Here is a 20,441-nt window from a genome sequence, read left to right on the forward strand (position 1 = left end):
ACCTTTGTGCCATGGTGTCTCGAGTGTTGGTCACCCAAAGGAGGCACAAGGGAGGCAGAAGCATCGCCCAGAATGACGGGAAAATGTGCAGGAAAATGTGCAGCAGAACGCATCTATTACCTGGCAACCATTGGGTGACCACAGTGCCTTCATTCTGCAACAACGGAAATGCATGCAAGTCCAGTTTCCACCCCTGACAAATTAGGCTGGCTTTTCTGGGCTCGATCGCAGCGCCACAAGTGACTATTTGGAGTTATGTCCCTTCTAAGTATCCCTACTGCCTAATCAGATTCCACCTCTCATATCACTTGCATTTGCTTCAAATAAAATGGTGGCGCCCAGTCAAGATGATCTCATCAATAATAAAGATGTTTATTGCAATAAAACAGGTTTTACCTTGCAAAGGACATATCACTTGAGCAACTCGATTAAAAAAAAACAGATTTGAAAGATATGTGTCCACGCCCAGTTGAGGGCATACATGCTCTGCAAATCCTTCGATCGAACAAATTCGGCACGGCAGTTGGCATGTTGTTTATGAGCTGGATCTCGATATCATTACATGAATTTGATTGGACTATGCATAGATCAGCCAAAATGTAACTCCATAATTCCAGCCGAGTTCGGCAAGAATGAAGGCACAGTGGTCACCCAATGGTTGCCAGGTAATAGATGCGTTCTGCTGTGTCATTTATTTCTTATATGAGATATCAACGTTATGTACAGTCTATTGAGGATGTTGAAAAATGTACAAGTTTCAATATAAAGTATTTACCCATATTTTAATAACGATGACCCCCTGAATAGAATCCGACCTCGACAAGTCCATTTTACTAACAAGCGGGTTAAGTTTGGTATTTCCCACATATTCTCACAATCCTCACAGTGATTATCTGTACCTTTTCTTCTAATACCGATTGTCATATCTCTCCCACTTTTGTATGCGACGAATCAGCCACTGCATTTGTCTGAGTAGCCCAACCCCCATGGGGAACAACTTACTTGACACTTCCCTCTCAAATTGAACGTCATCCAAGATATGACATCATCAAGTTGCAAATGCATATTCAAATCTCCAGAAATGACATCATGATAGAACAATGTTTTATTGTGAAATATACCACGCTTTGCTCTTCATCGTCCTTCGCAATTTATTGTGTAGTTGTTAGGGGTGTCACGATAAATCCAAATATCGATATATTGCTATTGGTGAGCACTTAAAGTCAATAAATCGATTGTTAAATCAGTTTCCGATCAATAGTATCAATTTCAGTTAGGAATATCAATAGTTTCGATTGTATTTACCATATCAATAAACTACATGCAATGCTGTTCAAATTTGTTTTTCTCTTGATCACATAATTTCTCAAACTTTACTTTTTATTTGTTATGGTTATCACATTCAAAGGAAACTTCAGTTCCAAGGTTTAATTCAACTCTAAAATGCATCTAAAATGATACACTGAAAACTGTTGATATTTATCACAATAGGTGCTTGCAATAACAATAGTTATCGCAGTAGCAGTCACCCCTAGTAGCTATCTTATATATGAAGATAACTGATGTGTGAAGATATGTGAAAACTGATGTGAAAACTGATGTGAAGATATGTGAAAACTGATGTGAAACTGATGTGAAGATATGTGAAAACTGATGTGAAGATATGTGAAAACTGATGTGAAAACAGATGTGAAGATATGTGAAAACTGATGTGAAGATATGTGAAAACTGATGTGAAGACAGATGTGAAGATATGTGAAAACTGATATGTGAAGATATGTGAAAACTGATGTGAAGATAAGTGAAAACTGATGTGAAAACAGATGTGAAGATATGTGAAAACTGATGTGAAGATAAGTGAAAACTGATGTGAAAACAGATGTGAAGATATGTGAAAACTGATGTTAAGATATGTGAAAACTGATGTGAAGACAGATGTGAAGATATGTGAAAACTGATATGTGAAGATATGTGAAAACTGATGTGAAAACTGATGTGAAGATATGTGAAAACTGATATGTGAAGATATGTGAAAACTGATGTGAAAACAGATGTGAAGATATGTGAAAACTGATGTGTGAAGATATGTGAAAACTGATGTGAAAACAGATGTGAAGATATGTGAAAACTGATGTGAAAACTGATGTGAAGATATGTGAAAACTGATATGTGAAGATATGTGAAAAAATCAGATTTGTTGGTATATGAATACATGTGATATGTGCAGTTAACAGATATATGAAGATAACTGACTTGTGAAAATAGTAACAGTTAGTCTTGAATCATTAGTATTTTCCAATCGTCTGCAATCTTGAACCAATATGATTAAACAAACAAAAAGGTAAAATCATATTGGAAATCTGGTCTGTCGTAAACCTTTTGAAAATTCCCTATGGTGGCATTACCAAAGATAATATGAATGTGATTACAGTTGGGGTTAGAGGGCAAATTTCAAGATACTTGTAATGGCGGCTTCCACACTGACGGCAGCGATGTTACCGAGAGTGTAACGAAGATGTTACACGCTGGGAAAGAGCTTGACTGTCTATTCACAAAGGGACAAAACTCTCGCCTCTTCTTGCATACCACTAGTACTATAGTAACCTCATACCAGATACATGAAGCTACAAGATCCCTACAAGATTGCTACAAGATCACCTTCACAAGCAATGAGCACTGATAACTCGATGCTACAGGTCAGTTTGACTTGCAGGCATCAACAGATGGTGACTGTTTCCGTCTCTGGGCGACCAGCAGGATGTTGGAGCCGACCATGATGATGCCAGCCAATACAGTCATCCCCCCACCAAGGTAGAACGCTTCGGAGTAGTCACCGAACACATCTTTCATCATTCCTGGAAGAACACAGACATAAATTAACACATAAACATGCATTCTTTGTTTGTTGTTTAACGCCACACTCAGCAATATTTCAGCTATATGACAGCGCTCTGTAAATATTCGAGTCTGAACCAGACACTCCAGTGATTGACATCATGAGCATCGATCCACTCAATTGGGATACAATGACATGTATCAACCAAGTCAGCGAGCCTGACCACCCAATCCAGTAAGTCACCTCTTACGACAAGACCTGAGGTTCCTGAAGACATATTCTCATGTCTAATTGTATCGTTAAATACATACAGTTGGTTGTAGGAGAGTGTTGTTTTAGCACCACATTAAACACTACTGTGGTTATCTATCAGCTAAATGTGTGTGTGTTGGGGGTAGTTAATCCAAGAAATGTTGGTGAATGGGCAAGTGGGTATTGTTCTATGCTGCCTTTACAAATATTCCAGCAATATCACAGCGGGGGACACCAGAAATGGGCTTCATACACTGTACCGATGTGGGGAATGGAACCCAAGTCTTTGGCGTGATGAGCGAATGCTTAAACCACTTGGCTACCCCTCTGCCCCTTGGTGAGGGGGACCAGGGTGTGCATCACAGGAGAATAGAGATATGATACTCTGGATAGGCGAGGATGTTGAGATATCTGCTGAGATTCATCTACATCTGGACAGATGCTGAAGTCTGAATAAAATGTCAGTCAAAATCCCAAATTGGACAAAAAATTAACAAGAGTCATCCGAAGATGACAAATCCCCCTGGCCACCACAAATTCGAACGAACCAATCATCCTGACTGTTACTGTAAGTCCAACTTGATGAGAGAATATCTATCCAATCTGTCTGTCCGTATACAAAAGTAGTTTTTGAGCTATCAAAACAACACCATGGAGTTGGGATTCAGAACTTTGTATTTTGAGGTACACACCAATTTATGTCAAAGTCAAATTTGTTGCCATGCACAGTGTCATGAAGGAATACCTATCAGTTTTAGAGATAATGTCCGGGCAAACACACCACTATGAAAGAGTAAAGGTCAAACTTGTTGCCATGGAAACAGGAAAATTAATTCCAAAATAACAAAAGGCACCACTTTAGCTCTTGACTAACCCATGTACAAAGTTTGGATGAAAAATAATGAGGTGTTTTCTAGTTCTGCTCTGGAAACGACACCTACCTCCTTTTCAGCTAAATTGTTTCCATAGAAACAGGGAAAAATTCCTAAATACCAAAAGGCACCACTTCAGCCCTTAGTTAGCACATGTGCCAGGTATAGATAAATAATCTTTCACAGTTTTCAAGTTGTGCTCCAGAAACAACACCTACACCCACTTTTGACATGTTTGAGACTAAGTCCAAATTGTTTCCATGGAAATATAGGTGTTCCACCTATGGAGTATAGAAAAACAAAATGTGTTACTTACCTGATAAAGGAGGCCCAATGAGAGCTCCGATTCCCTGAAAACACAGTAATATTCCAAAGGAACTGGACAGCTTTTCTATCCCAAGAATGTCCACAACAACCACCCCTTTCTGCGACACATAGGCGCCGGTCATGGCGCCATACACTCCACTTATTATACAAAACTGCCAGAAAGCGTGAAGGGCTGGGCACACAAACGAAGCCAAAGCTATCACAAACAGCACCCCACTGTATGCATATGGTCTGAATCGTCTCACTTGCTTCAACTCGAGAATAAATCCCACTAATATTCGCCCAATGGTATCGAGCACACCGGCAATGGACAACAACAATGCAGCTTCGATGTCAGTACAGCCCCTGGACTTTGCCAAGGCAGGCAGAAATGTAAACACTGATTTAAAGGACATCGTAAACAAAACAATACTAAGACAAAAAAACAGAAAAGGTAGATTTTTTAGAAGAGACAGATCAAGCACATTTGACTTTTCTTGGTTTTTTTTAGGTTTCTCAATTTTCTTTGGAAGACATTTTTGTGTTCTGTGCCAGCAAGTTGTTTCATCGTAGTTTCCAGTAGGCTTGAGTGTGATACTACCATCAGTGAATATCTCTTTATCGTTTTTTTCAGATTCAGACATTTGTCTTGTATCTTGTGTTGTCATGGCAACATCTCCTTCATGTTGAACAAGAAGCTTTGCATCTTCCTCTTTTGCTCTTCCATATTCATCACATCTTACATCATCATCATCATCATCATCATCATATCCACTAGGCTTCAGACTGGTGTTTCTGTAACCAAGAAAACGGTCATTTAGACATCCTCATCCATTCGGGGTCTTGGGAGGCCGACTCATTTAAGCCACTGTCATTCGCTGTGTAGAACTGCATTCTTTGCTTGAAGCCTATCATTGGGGGTTCGAATCCCGTGATACCCGTAAGCTATGAAGACCCAGGGTAGAATAGGTCTTCAGCAGCCCATAATGCCCTAAACAGGTTCTACTACACCAAATCAGTACCAGTTTGGACAGTGTGGTTTTCGTAGGGAGCCTTCAGTGCAGATCGAGAGATATCTGCAGGCTGTGATTGGAGGATATTCTGTAAGATTTTTATGTCTTTCAAATGTACATCCATCCAGTTATTAAAACTGACCATATTTTTCTATATTTAGTACTGTCTCTTTCAACATGATGACTTATGCTGAATGTGACCACAGCTATTTTCAAGTAGGTGACATTTGGTGCGAAACTGGGGATGGTGTGTTTAGCTTCCGGTACTCGGAAAAGGAGCTGGCTAAGCTAGTCATTTTTAATTTTTTTATTGCTGCTCTAAGGCCAAACTGTGCACACACGTACAGGTAATAGCTGTTGAATGCTTAGTTATTTTTAAAAAAAATATAACGTTACTATCGAAGTCTATGGGAAAACATTTGGTTGTGTGTAACCTAAAAGGTGACTATGCTTGTCTTAAGAGGCGACTAACGGGATTGGGTGGTCAGACTCGCTGACTTGGTTGATGCATGTCATCGATCCCAATTGTGTGGATCGATGCTCATGATGTCAAACACTGGATTGTCTGGTTTATCAGTCTCGATTATTTACAGACCGTCGTCATTTAGCTGGAGGGCGGCGTTAAACAACAAACCAACACTACACCCGTAAATGTCTGGACCTGCATCACTTTGGGCTTACCTCCCCTTTCTTGGCTTGACCCTCGCGCAACCTGACGTAGAGTTGTGCCCCTTGTAATGAAAACGCGATATTTAATCATATCGCTGTTCTTATCTCGTATGGCTTCACAAAGATGGCGACTACAATAGGTGACGACCTAGTCGATGAGATAACGAAAACATTCGCGATTTCATCCTTGACACAAAAACATAGGCAATCATTGGGGGGTTTAAAAGATGAAAAAGACATGTCAACAAAAACAGGCAGTGGTAAATCACTTTCAGTTGTGGATGTTGATTTTGTGAAACATTCTCTGATTAGACAATCGATATGAGCGATAGTCCAATCATATTTATCAAGAATTGCACACAAAGTGCCCTTGGCAGATAAATAGGGACTTTTTTAAAATTATGTTGTTAAAACTTGGGAATTTATTTTTAAGTTCTTATTTTCTTACATCCAGAGCTAATTTGACATTGCATTCCATTTAATAACTTAATATTCAGCCCCTTCCTCTGTGTCGGTCCTGTTATCAGTGATATACAAGTGATCTCTACCGAGCCATTACATTACCTGTGCCTGTATTAGTGTGTTAGTGTTAGTGTTAGTGTGTTAGTGTGTGTGTGTGTGTGTGTGTGTATCTGTTTGTGTATATGTCTGTCTGTCTGAGTGTGTCTGTGCCAGTGTTAGTGAGTGGTGTCTGTTTGTGTGTGTCCGTCTGTCTGAGTGTGTGTCTGTGTGTTTGTGCAAGTGTGTGTATGTATGTGCAGTGTCTGTTTGTGTCTGTCTGAGTGTGTCTGTCTGTGTGTGTGTCTGTCTGTTTGTGTCAGTGTGTGTGTGTGTTGTGTCTTTTAGTGTATGTCTGTCTGAGTGTGTCTGTGTGTCAGTGTGTGTGTGGTGTCAGTTTGTGTGTATCTGTGTCTGTCTGAGAGTGTCTGTGGCCAGTGTGTGTGTGCCCGCGCAGTGTCTGAGTGTGTCTGTGTCAGTGTGTCTGAGTGTGTCAGTGTATGTGTATGTGTGGTGTCTGTTTGTAGGTGTCTGTCTGTCTGTGTCTGTGCCTGTGTAAGTGAGTGGTGTCTGTTTGTGTGTATGTGTCTGTCTGAGAGTGTCTGTGCAAGTGTGTGTAGGTATGTATGTGTCGTGTCAGTTTGTGTGTGTCTGTGTGGTTGTGTGCTTGTGCATATCTGTGTGTGTTTTTGTGTCAGTGTGTATGTGTCTGTCTGTGTCTGTGTTTGTCTGTGTGTGTGTATCTGTGTATCTGTGTTTGTGAGTGTATGTTTGTGAGTGTATGTGTGTGAGTGTATGTGTGTGTATCTGTGTCTGTATGTGTGTGTCAGTGAGACAGTCCTAGCCCCACCTCCCCCCCCCCCCCCCCACACACACACCCAATAACATATGACAAGTCCCTAAATAAAGAACAAAGTTTCCAGTCACAACATACTCAATACATCTATATACCAACTAAACATCACACCAACCTTTCCAATCCTAGGATTTCCTTATGCAGAGCAAGTGGGCGATACAGAGCCCCGCAAATGCAGAAGTTGAAAGCTATTCCGCTCAGGATGAGAAAAGCGCCAAAGAAATGGAATTCTTCAAACAGAAAGTCAGCCAAGGGTGGAAGGAAGAATGTCCCAATTCCTGCCCCTGATGTTGCTATGCCAACAGCCATTCCTGGCTTCCTGGCAAAATACTGCCCTACCGTCACTATGCCAGGGCCATAGGTTAGACTCCTTCCGATTCCTAGTAGCAGAGACAGAAATAAGTGGTAGAAAATCATCCCCTGTTTTCAGATTTTGAGGCACTAATGAATTTTCAATGTCTTAGTATTAGTTTTTTTTAGTATGTTTATTTTTGTTTAAATTGAATATTCAACAGCACGGCAAAAATGCACTGAATCTCACTAGCACTTTTCTCAAATATTTTCCATTTGGTTTGAAAGGAATAAATGGGGTGAGTGAGTGAGTATGGTTTTACACCGCTTTTAGAAATATTCCAGCAATATCGCGGCGGGGGACACCAGAAAAGGGCTTCACACATTGTACATTCCCATGTCGGGAATCAAACCTGGGCCTTCAGCGTGATGAGCGAACGCTTTAACCACTAGGCCAACTTACCGCCCTGAAAAGAATAAAATCAAACCACAAACTGCAAATCATAAATAACAGATATTCATTAAGACAACATAGCAGGACTTTTTAAAAATGCCAGGCCATAACTGGATAAAAAATCAGAATATACCAAAATACATTACACGTTATTCTGCATATGATGATATTTCATGAGTTTATTAAAGGTCTTCATAAACAATATGCAAAAATGAGATTTTCAATATGGCTGGCATGGAGGCCATGTTTATGATTGGATCAATTAGGATAAATTGGTGAAAGTGAAGGCCACCGCTGGGTGAAACATAGCCATTATTGTTGGCCAAGCTCAAAATCAGATCAGATTTCTGTAAGCACCTACATATCATATCATATTTCATAACGAGACATGTAGAAATAGCTGAGTTATGGGAACATATAGCCTTTTCAATATGGCCGCCGTGGCGTCCATGTTTAAAGATTGAATTGGAATTCTGTTGAAAGAGATTTTACAGCTGCAATCATTTGTAGAAAGTTTCAGTTCCATGTTGAAAAAAACATACAGACGAGCCACCAAAAAAATCAGGTGAGCTAAAAAATGGACAGTATGGCATCTTACACAGTTGGTTGCACAAATGAATAATGGGTAAGTGTGACATTTTCTATGGGATTGCCATGACAGGCATGTTTAAAGATATTATAAACCAGTCAGCATTCTTTGGTTTTAGGTGAGCTAAATACCTAATCTTCAGTTTGCTGAAGTTCTGAACTGGACTCACCTCCAATGATTCCATAGCTGATGTAGAGGAAGATGAGGTTTGGCGCAAAGCCACTGATGAGAACACCGACTGTCATGATGATCCCACCAGTCATGGTGGCCACACGACTGGAGAACCGATTGCTGACGGCACTTGACAGGGGGCCTGGAAAAGTGGATATCATTATGTCACTGAAGGCACTTGAAAGGGCCTTGAAAAGTGGATATGTCACTGAAGGGACTTGACAGGGCCTGGAAAAGTGGATATGTTACTGAAGGCACTTGACAGGGCCTGAAAAAGTGGATATGTTACTGTAGCAGGACGTGGAGTCATCCCACAGATGACATCCTTACCTTGTCAGCTTGCTGACGGGGTTAACCTCTTTGGTCATGTGGACAAGGCGTCCGACCTCGGATCAGAAGGTCCGTGGTTCGAATCCCATCACGGGACTCGGAAATTTTATGGCCGCTACATTGGCGCCCAACGTGGGGCTGAGCACGTTCATATTAAATTTGAGCAAAATAAGCCTCAGTACCCTACTATGCGGCCCGGGAGGTGCCTTCTGTTGACGGGGAAGTATGTAGCAGGACGTGGAGTCATCCCACAGATGACATCCTTACCTTGTCAGCTTGCTGACGGGGTTAACCTCTTTGGTCATGTGGACAAGGCGTCCGACCTCGGATCAGAAGGTCCGTGGTTCGAATCCCATCACGGGACTCGGAAATTTTATGGCCACTACATTACTGAAGGGACTTGACGGAGGGCCTGGAAAAGTGGATATGTCACTGAAGGCACTTGACTGGGCCTGGAAAAGTGGATATGTTACTGAAGGGACTTGACAGAGGGCCTGGAAAAGTGGATATGTCACTGAAGGCACTTGACAGGGCCTGGAAAAGTGGATATGTTACTGAAGGCACTTGACAGGGCCTGGAAAAGTGGATATGTTACTGAAGGGACTTGACAGAGGGCCTGGAAAAGTGGATATGTCATTGAAGGGACTTGACAGGGCCTGGAAAAGTGGATATGTTACTGTAGCAGGACGTGGAGTCATCCCACAGATGACATCCTTACCTTGTCAGCTTGCTGACGGGGTTAACCTCTTTGGTCATGTGGACAAGGCGTCCGACCTCGGATCAGAAGGTCCGTGGTTCGAATCCCATCACGGGACTCGGAAATTTTATGGCCGCTACATTGGCGCCCAACGTGGGGCTGAGCACGTTCATATTAAATTTGAGCAAAATAAGCCTCAGTACCCTACTATGCGGCCCGGGAGGTGCCTTCTGTTGACGGGGAAGTATGTAGCAGGACGTGGAGTCATCCCACAGATGACATCCTTACCTTGTCAGCTTGCTGACGGGGTTAACCTCTTTGGTCATGTGGACAAGGCGTCCGACCTCGGATCAGAAGGTCCGTGGTTCAAATCCCATCACGTGACTCGGAAATTTTATGGCCGCTACATTACTGAAGGGACTTGACGGAGGGCCTGGAAAAGTGGATATGTCACTGAAGGCACTTGACAGGGCCTGGAAAAGTGGATATGTTACTGAAGGGACTTGACAGAGGGCCTGGAAAAGTGGATATGTCACTGAAGGCACTTGACAGGGCCTGGAAAAGTGGATATGTTACTGAAGGCACTTGACAGGGCCTGGAAAAGTGGATATGTTACTGAAGGGACTTGACAGAGGGCCTGGAAAAGTGGATATGTCATTGAAGGGACTTGACAGGGCCTGGAAAAGTGGATATGTTATTGAAGGGACTTGACAGATGGCCTGGAAAAGTGGATATGTCACTTAAGGAATTCAACAGGTGGCCTGAAAAAGTGGATATGTCACTGAAGGGACTTGACAGAGGGCCTGGAAAAGCGGATATGTCACTGAAGGGACTTGACAGGGGGCCTGATAAAGTGGATATGTCACTGAAGGCACTTGACAGAGGGCCTGGAAAAGTGGATATGTCACTGAAGGGACTTGACAAAAGGCCTGGAAGAGTGGATATGTCACTGAAGGGACTTGACAGAGGGCCTGGAAGAGTGGATATGTCACTGAAGGGACTTGACAGAAGGCCTGGAAAAGTGGATATGTCACTGAAGGGACTTGACAGAGGGCCTGGAAAAGTGGATATGTCACTGAAGGGACTTGACAGAGGGCCTGGAAAAGTGGATATGTCACTGAAGGCACTTGACAGAGGGCCTGGAAAAGTGGATATGTCACTGAAGGGACTTGACAGGGCCTGGAAAAGTGGATATGTTACTGAAGGGACTTGACAGAGGGCCTGGAAAAGTGGATATGTCATTGAAGGGACTTGACAGGGCCTGGAAAAGTGGATATGTTACTGTAGCAGGACGTGGAGTCATCCCACAGATGACATCCTTACCTTGTCAGCTTGCTGACGGGGTTAACCTCTTTGGTCATGTGGACAAGGCGTCCGACCTCGGATCAGAAGGTCCGTGGTTCGAATCCCATCACGGGACTCGGAAATTTTATGGCCGCTACATTGGCGCCCAACGTGGGGCTGAGCACGTTCATATTAAATTTGAGCAAAATAAGCCTCAGTACCCTACTATGCGGCCCGGGAGGTGCCTTCTGTTGACGGGGAAGTATGTAGCAGGACGTGGAGTCATCCCACAGATGACATCCTTACCTTGTCAGCTTGCTGACGGGGTTAACCTCTTTGGTCATGTGGACAAGGCGTCCGACCTCGGATCAGAAGGTCCGTGGTTCAAATCCCATCACGTGACTCGGAAATTTTATGGCCGCTACATTACTGAAGGGACTTGACGGAGGGCCTGGAAAAGTGGATATGTCACTGAAGGCACTTGACAGGGCCTGGAAAAGTGGATATGTTACTGAAGGGACTTGACAGAGGGCCTGGAAAAGTGGATATGTCACTGAAGGCACTTGACAGGGCCTGGAAAAGTGGATATGTTACTGAAGGCACTTGACAGGGCCTGGAAAAGTGGATATGTTACTGAAGGGACTTGACAGAGGGCCTGGAAAAGTGGATATGTCATTGAAGGGACTTGACAGGGCCTGGAAAAGTGGATATGTTATTGAAGGGACTTGACAGATGGCCTGGAAAAGTGGATATGTCACTTAAGGAATTCAACAGGTGGCCTGAAAAAGTGGATATGTCACTGAAGGGACTTGACAGAGGGCCTGGAAAAGCGGATATGTCACTGAAGGGACTTGACAGGGGGCCTGATAAAGTGGATATGTCACTGAAGGCACTTGACAGAGGGCCTGGAAAAGTGGATATGTCACTGAAGGGACTTGACAAAAGGCCTGGAAGAGTGGATATGTCACTGAAGGGACTTGACAGAGGGCCTGGAAGAGTGGATATGTCACTGAAGGGACTTGACAGAAGGCCTGGAAAAGTGGATATGTCACTGAAGGGACTTGACAGAGGGCCTGGAAAAGTGGATATGTCACTGAAGGGACTTGACAGAGGGCCTGGAAAAGTGGATATGTCACTGAAGGCACTTGACAGAGGGCCTGGAAAAGTGGATATGTCACTGAAGGGACTTGACAGGGCCTGGAAAAGTGGATATGTCACTGAAGGGACTTGACAGAGGGCCTGGAAAAGTGGATATCTCACTAAAGGCACTTGACAGGGCCTGGAAAAGTGGATATGCCACTGAAGGCACTTGACAGGGCCTGGAAAAGTGGATATGTTACTAAAGACACCTGACTTTCACAACTTACTGAGGACTAGCCTTAGGGTGGTAGCTAAGGACCCTACCCAGGCCGTAGCTTGGGCACTCTGGTTGAACTTGCTGATCAGCTTAAGGTACAGCACACCGTCTGATCTCTCGAAACCCCCTGTGAAAAACAATAGATAATACTGAATTGTGACCGAGGTACTGAAGCTCACCATTAAGATGCAATTCAGAGATACTTTGAAAAACCCTGAAACTTGAAGACAAGTAAACCAAGCAGGCTCGGGTGGTCGGACTCGGTGTGTCAGGAACAGCCTCTGGGGTTACTGTGAGCTGTGTCAACATCTGGTACAGTTTATACGTTTATATAAACAATATATATTCATGACAACTAGCTTTTACGGTTCATTATTAGTGTGCCTGACTACATAGCTTTCATGAAAATAACTCATCTTTGTATCATATCTTATAACATAGAATTGGTACACCTTCACATCACGAGCTAAAACAAGTGATTATCAAATGATAACGAATCAAATGATAATGAATTTGTTGTATGTGTTACCATGGTTACCATGATTGTAGAAATGTGGTATATATTCAGTTTCATGCTTTCTGGATAAAATTTGAAATATATTTCATTAATCGTACTGGCCGTTCAAAATATGATGATTCTGTTAAAATAAAAAATTGTTGATACATGACATTATTATAAGAAAATACAACCCCAATTCATACCTGTTATAACATGTTGAAAGAAGCAAGAAAACACAACCACCCATTTATAAATGCCATAGTCCATCGTATCTCCCTGCATTTCCTCTTCATCAGAGTGAACATCCTTCTCAACCACACAGCTTCCTTTTTCTCCATTACAATTCTTCTGATGACAGAGTTGTCTCCTTTCACTGCCATCGCCAGTCATTTGTGCTTCCCCATGTGCTTCCTCATCCTCTTGTCGCTGCATCCCTTCATCACGTACCACGCCATCTGTTGTTTTCCTGTCACTGCAAGGATGCCAACGCCCTCCCTCTGATAAAGGATCACTTTTCATAGTCAAGAATCGTCCTGCAAGTGAAGCAATTGAATAAGTGTTTAAAGTGCAAGTTTTATGACAAATGGCAATAGATTTTTTATACATTATGTAGCAATCATAATGTAAAATACGACAGCCAAGGAAAACAGCGTGAAAATGTAAACTTAGCGCTGCGCTTACACAAAAGTATTACTTACTTAAATTGGGAATTTAACGGGCGCTTTCCGACATACGCATATTTCGTGCACGTAAGAGTATCATTATTTTATTTTTTTAAATTTTTTTTTAGGTTTCTATTCGTAACAACCCAAAAGAATCTCAAACACAATAACAAGGAGGTGTGGCTTAATTAACACGGACGGCTGGGCTTGCATGGTTATTGGTTGGAACCCCCACAAGCGGAGCACAGAATATATGCATTTTTTGTGGGGAGATCCAGAGCTCCAGATAAGCTTTTGGTGTTGTGGGTATTTTACCCATGCTTTTTAAAATCATTGGGTATCAGTAATTCTATCTGGGTATTCAAATTTCTGTTACCCACTAGTTTTTACACATGTGGGTATTTAAGTTAAATATTTAAAAACACTATTCATCTAGTCCCTGCAAACTGGTGTCGTGTGGGTTCGAGAGCTTTATAGGACTAAAAAATACCACCATACTTCCACAAGAAAGTGTGATGGCAAATGATCATGATGTAACTGTCATCGTGGAGTTTGGCAAAGTTGACGGAATGTCCGTTTATAATTTCAAAATAAGTTGCTGATTTGCTAATCGAATACGCAGGGTTACTTCACAATATTTTGATGATATGCACAAGTTTTATTTTTGTAGCGAATCTGTAATGTTTGTTGCATATTTGATACGCTTGGATTATATTTTACTGCATATTTCTGCATTTTTAATGCATATTTTACGCAGATACGCAGCTTATCTGGAGCTCTGTATGTAGCAATCATAATGTAAAATACGACAGCCAAGGAAAACAGTGTGAAAATGTAAACTTAGCGCTGCGCTTACATAAAAGTATTACTTACTTAAATTGGGAATTTAATGTGCGCTTTCCGAAATATGCATATTTCGTGCACGAAAGAGTAATATTCTTGTATTTATTTATTTTTATTTTTTTTTTTTTTAGGTATCTATTCGTAACAACCCAAAAGAATCTCAAACGCAATAACAAGGAGGTGTGGCTTAATTAACACGGACGGCTAGGCTTGCATGGTTATTGGTTGGAACCCCCACAAGCGGAGCACAGAATATATGCATTTTTTGTGGGGAGATCTTTGTATGTCAAGAGTATCCATGGCTTGTGTACTTTGACTAGTAGGGCATGTCCCCCTTCCCCCGATCTGTGCCGTTAAAAATATAAACATCAATTGATCTTTGAAGCCAATTAATGCTAATTTCAATCATTTTATTACCAATACCTCACAACAGCTGCAAGCTGTGGATTAATGCATAAATACACCAGCAGTCAGAAAAATGTAACATACAACCAGGTGATCCAAAGCTAATATGTGAATAAATATGCCTCACAGAACATTAATGATGTGAATTTGAACACAGTTATAAAATAAATGTCTCTAGTTATAAGCTTTCCTAGTCTGGTTCTGCAAGCTGCTTTCCACTAGGAGAAGCTTGTGCCCTTTTTTCTAAGGCCTTTAGGATATGCGCTTTTCTGCCCCCGTCCCTGTCAGAGGACACGTGAAGATCCGGGGTAGAGTAGGCCTTCAGCAACCCATGCTTGCCGTAAAAGGCGACTATGCTTGCCGTAAAAGGCGACTATGCTTGCCGTAAAAGGCGACTATGCTTGTCGTAAGAGGCGACTAACGGGATGGGGTGGTCAGGCTCACTGACTTGGTTGATACATGTCATCGATCCCAATTGCGTGGATCGATGCTCATGCTATCAATCACTGGATTGTCTGGTCCAGACTCGATTATTTACAGACCGACGTCATATAGCTGGAATATTGCTGAGTGCGGCGTTAAACAACAAACAAACAAACAAACAAACCCTGTCAGGGGCACAGGGAAACCGCAATTTTATCTTCTAAAATTATCTTCTATTTCATTGTTGGTTTTGGGGGCCAGTGGGTTCTTTCGGGTGGCTCCTGCAACATGATTGACAAGAAAGAAGCTAACAATATCGTGTTAATTACTTCACACAAACAGTTCCAAGCATACTAATGCTCGTTAATGCTACTAATGAGACGTTTTACACTGAAGGGCTAAAAATAAATGTAACATTGTTCAAGTTGTTTTCAAGACAGTTTCATGTCTTAGCAATTATCAAGAAACATATTGAGGCAAATTAAGATTGAAGCTGTACTTATTTATGATAACATCCTTTAGTGGCATATCTTTGAAGGCCCTCTTTCCGGATGTCCCTTTCCAATTTATTTGTTTTGTTTGTTTGTTTGTTATGGCCGACGACTGGACGAGTCTCACCGTGTCTGCAGCGGTCATACCCCCGATGTCACCAAGTTGTGAGACCTACCGTATTCAACGTAATGAGCGCCCACTGTGATATTTGCTAATATATTGGCAAGTGAACAATCCCAATTAGCACCCCTTCTGATCAATGTACACAAGACTTATTTATTCGTGTATTATACGCACTTGTGTGTTATACGCAACCTTAATTATGGGCAATTAAATTCTGGAAAATAGGCCTATATGTCGTGTATAATATGCGTAGACTTTTCTTTTGTATCATTTCAGGCTGTCAGCATAAACCACAAAATTTACAATCTTTCAACTTTTTTTTTTTCACCAAATTATATTATAATAAGAGCCCCCTATTTCTAATTTTGAGAGCGCCCTGAGCGATTATTACGTTGAATATGGTATATGTAAAACATGCCTGGTGTAGTTACAATTACATATTCGGATTTTGGAGACAGCTTTCATAGAATTTGTAGATAAAATACCATAACACGAACGAACGGTGACCAATATATTTTTTCATCCTATAAAAGATGGTATTTAATATCAACTTTGAGTGTTCAGGGCAGATTACTGATAAGAGCGGTTGGATAAAATGACAGGTGGCGGCTAACAGATCTTAATGTCATTCCGTCGGTGCAGACCTTTGCGTAACCAAGTGCAAACAATTGCAAAATGTCAACTGGAAAACAAGCGGCCTCTACACTTCAGCCTCAAGCATGGTCAATGTAGATCTACTGCACTTTCTGAGGCCTACCAAAATACTCCTCCACGTCTGGCCATAAATGCTTGATATTGACCAGCTGTTGAAAGTTGACATGGTTGTAATAAATGCATACATCACCTCTAGAAACTGCTGGCGTACGTTTTCATTGTCCGTTCCGCACGAGCGGACATTAATCAAGGGAAGTAACTCTCTCTCGCTCTGATTTAGCTCTTTTTATTTATAATATTGCAATTTTAATGCTTTAATTGTGACACGAAGTTGTACTAAATTCGAATGACAGTGAATCTGTAAACTTAGATTTCCGAACCATGTTGTTTGTCATGTAAAAGAAGAAATATATGTGGTTTTGTTGGTAATTTATGCCTATTTCAGACAGCTGTTAAACTTTAAATTTGTGTATTTGTTTTTTAGTTGTTTAACTCCACACTGAGCAATATTCCATCTTAAAGGCCTGGAAATAATGAATATGGATCAGACAATCCTTGATATTATTGCGAGAATCCAACCGTTATAGTGACATGACAACCGCACCGCCCGGAATATAAGCTTTTCTCACTTTCAACCGCACTGGGATCAATATATAAACAACAATTTCGCAATTTTAGGCTGCAGTAGAAGGGCCCACGAAGAAACTAGTTATGTAAAGGCTTAGAACTATAAGGAACAATGTCAATGCCTGCTTATGAACATTTCTTATTCACCGATAAATTCCTAAACTTTAACACATTCTGATAGCAGATATACACATGTTGCTGCGTTAACATTCAAAAAAGGAAATAAACTTTCGTTTTTAATTTTTTTTAGGGTAGAAAGGGTCAATGTCTGTATTTTGGCCCTTTTTTACCCTCAGGCATTTGAATGGGATTTAACACGTGAGATTGATAAACTACTACTGAAAGTACAAACACATACTATTGAAGCACTTTTAAACGATTTAAACTAATGCCAACTTTGTTGAAATAGTTGAAACATAATAATAATGTTTCCAAACTTTCAAAATCTCTTGAACAACCAGTCTCAACCACACAAGGAAATGAGCGATAAAAGAGCCAAAATCTAGCAAAGTGACTTTTGCAATTTTGGAACTTGAATTATAAGTAGCTATATTTCAAATACTTATCAGTGAAAAAATACAATAATTTTTCTGCAAGTAGACAAGAACTCATAGATGTTATTTGTGCAATAATATGCAAAAAGGGCCAAAGTGCTTTTTGGCCCCTTTGGGCTCAATTATTGTCAGCCCACACACATTGAACGTATTGGCAAATTATTGACCAAATATCAAACTGCCCATGTTTAACAATTGTCCAGATCAGTAGATCGATCGCATGATTGAATATAGATTTTTATAATCGATTGTTTGAAAGCCATGTGGGTACCCCTCCAACATGTGGAATTGGCAATACATTTCTATCTGACAATAATCATAGGAATAGCTTCATGGCAGAAATAATACCGATGCGACGTTAAATTTTAACTCACTCTGAGGTACCTCCGTATCCACTGACAGCGTCTGATGAACCGAGGATACTTCTGTTTGCCTAACGTCAACATCCTTGTCTGAATCTAACACTGGCTGGTGATGGAATGTATCACGTTTGTGCTGAATGAAAGGAAAATAGAGGTTATCACATGGGTGTGTTTGGGAATTCTAAAAATGCCGTATTGGGAATAAACATTGTATTTAGCGAGCCTTGACCTTATATATTTGCATCTCTATCCACATATGACCCCAACGGGTATCGTTTTTATTCGTTGGCTTTATCTTGTGGGGAAACCTACCCATTATGATAAACTACAGCATGGGAATTTCAAGGTATAACTGTGCAAAGGTATACGGGCCCACTTGCACAAAGCGATCACAAAGGTGACCGTTACTCCCATACTTTAACATAGGCTTACGATAGTCTTAGCGCTAAGATCTCTTTGTGCAAGTGGGCCCTCACAGTACTGCAGCAACATTATTGCAATAGTCAAACTGTAATTCGATACTGTATAGCATCGCAATAAGTGGTCCTAAACTGTAATGCTTATCTTGTAAAGAATCGATTATCTACAGACCGCCGCCGTATATAGCTGGAATATTGCTGAGGTCGGTGCATCAACCAAGTCAGCCAATCCCGTTAGTCGCCTTTCACGACATGCATAGTCGCCTTTTACAGCTAGAATGGGTTGCTGAAGACCTATTCCACCCCGGACCTTCACGGGCCCTTATTTCAGTAGGTACATCAAAAATCACGTTAATATCAACCACTGTATCACTGCCACGAATGGTACAATAAACTTCGAAGCGATGATAGACTTACGCTTCGTCTCTGAAAATATATAATTTTCGAAGAAACAGACAACTCCATTTAAATTGAAAAGGAGCCCAAGTGAGACGCTGAACCTATAGATAATCTAGACTTGCTTCATTTAGGGCTATAGCATTTCAACCAGGGCTGTATAAGGGACAATATGGTTTAGGGACTGTGAGACAGACTAGAGGCGATGGTATTAGATGTGTGAATGAAGTCAAGTGACGCTTGCTTTGCAAAGAGTTCTGAACTTAACACATGTGCACGCCAAACGACATGACGAATGTATCGAAATGCAGTAGAAAGCTATGTTGATATTACTGAATTTTACGCTCTCAATCGCTGTAAATCACTTTTATTTACCCACTTGCTTTGATTGATAAAATGTTTACAATTGAATGACAAATTATTGACTTGTGCTTTCCTTTTTATAGCCACTACCACGAGTTACGAATGCCATAACTTGCACGTGCATTTTGCTTTACTGTTTTCCTCCATGACATTTTTGAACAAGTGTGAAAGCAATGCCGTTTAAGACATTGCAAATCAATCGACACTGGCTGCGTTTTGACGCACCGTTTGTCGAATATTAGGCCACCAACATTTTTCAATAACATATATCCAATTTATATATACCGGATTTTTTGTGTAGTCAGGTTCAATGAACTACATACTACCTGGGCGGTTCTTGTTTTGAAGAGTGTATATATAAGTCAGCGATTCTGAATGCAGATCTATGCCCAACTCTCCTTCAAGTCAGATGAGAAAGATAAATCTTGTGATGTCACTTTCAAAACAAACGAAGCTGTGGTAGCGAATATAAGTCCAGTACATTTACCATGAGACCCGTGAAGATCCGGGTTACAATAGGTCTTCAGCAACCCATGCTTACCGTAAAAGGCGACTATGCTTGTCGTAAGAGGCGACTAACAGGATCGGGTGGTCAGGCTCCCTGACTTGGTTGATGCGTTGATCGATGCTCATGATGTCAATCACTGGATTGTCTGGTCCAGACTCGATTATTTCCAGACCGCCGTCATATAGTTGGGATATTGTTGAGTGCGGCGTTAAACAACAAACAAACACTACAATGATAGAATGGAGAATAAATACTCCAGATAAAGAAGGATGTGTTAAACCCTAAAGTGGACTAAATTTCTTTAATGCTTTTTATGTTGCAAATCTAAACTATAGTCGTGTTAAGTATCTTTGCCATATCGGACCAGATTTCTTTATTACTTACATATAGAGTACATTGTTCGTATTAATGCTATCTGCAAAGTGGCACAAACGCACAATGTCGGTGAACCAGTTGGCATATAGCTAGGTCTTCCGGCGTTCTATAAACTATCACCCGACCATCTAAATAATCCACTGATGTGGATGTTAGTAGGAGTACGCGTTGTAAAGGCCCAGAGGTAAAACGCCAGTTTATACTCAACTGGTGAGTTACCAGCCAATGGTGAAAGGACACACGCACAAAACATTAACATCG

The 20,441-nt window shown here is 41.3% G+C and overlaps 1 protein-coding gene across 1 annotated transcript; it reads right to left on the bottom strand.

The window, feature by feature from the left end:
• Nucleotides 1–1,375: 1,375 nt before the first annotated feature.
• LOC124122375 (monocarboxylate transporter 12-like) lies at nt 1,376–18,185 on the bottom strand. Its single transcript, XM_048389644.1, has 7 exons — nt 18,132–18,185; nt 13,178–13,507; nt 12,486–12,602; nt 8,806–8,949; nt 7,418–7,682; nt 4,277–5,061; nt 1,376–2,855 (listed from the first exon to the last, which is right to left on the bottom strand). Exons 2-7 carry the CDS (start codon nt 13,491–13,493, stop codon nt 2,698–2,700), a joined length of 1,785 nt encoding a protein of 594 aa, XP_048245601.1. The 5' UTR covers nt 13,494–13,507; nt 18,132–18,185; the 3' UTR covers nt 1,376–2,697.
• Nucleotides 18,186–20,441: the final 2,256 nt, after the last annotated feature.

The sequence above is a fragment of the Haliotis rufescens genome, unplaced genomic scaffold (assembly GCF_023055435.1).
Source record: "Haliotis rufescens isolate VD_foot unplaced genomic scaffold, xgHalRufe1.0.p SCAF_8, whole genome shotgun sequence".
Taxonomy (NCBI): Eukaryota; Metazoa; Mollusca; class Gastropoda; order Lepetellida; family Haliotidae; genus Haliotis; species Haliotis rufescens.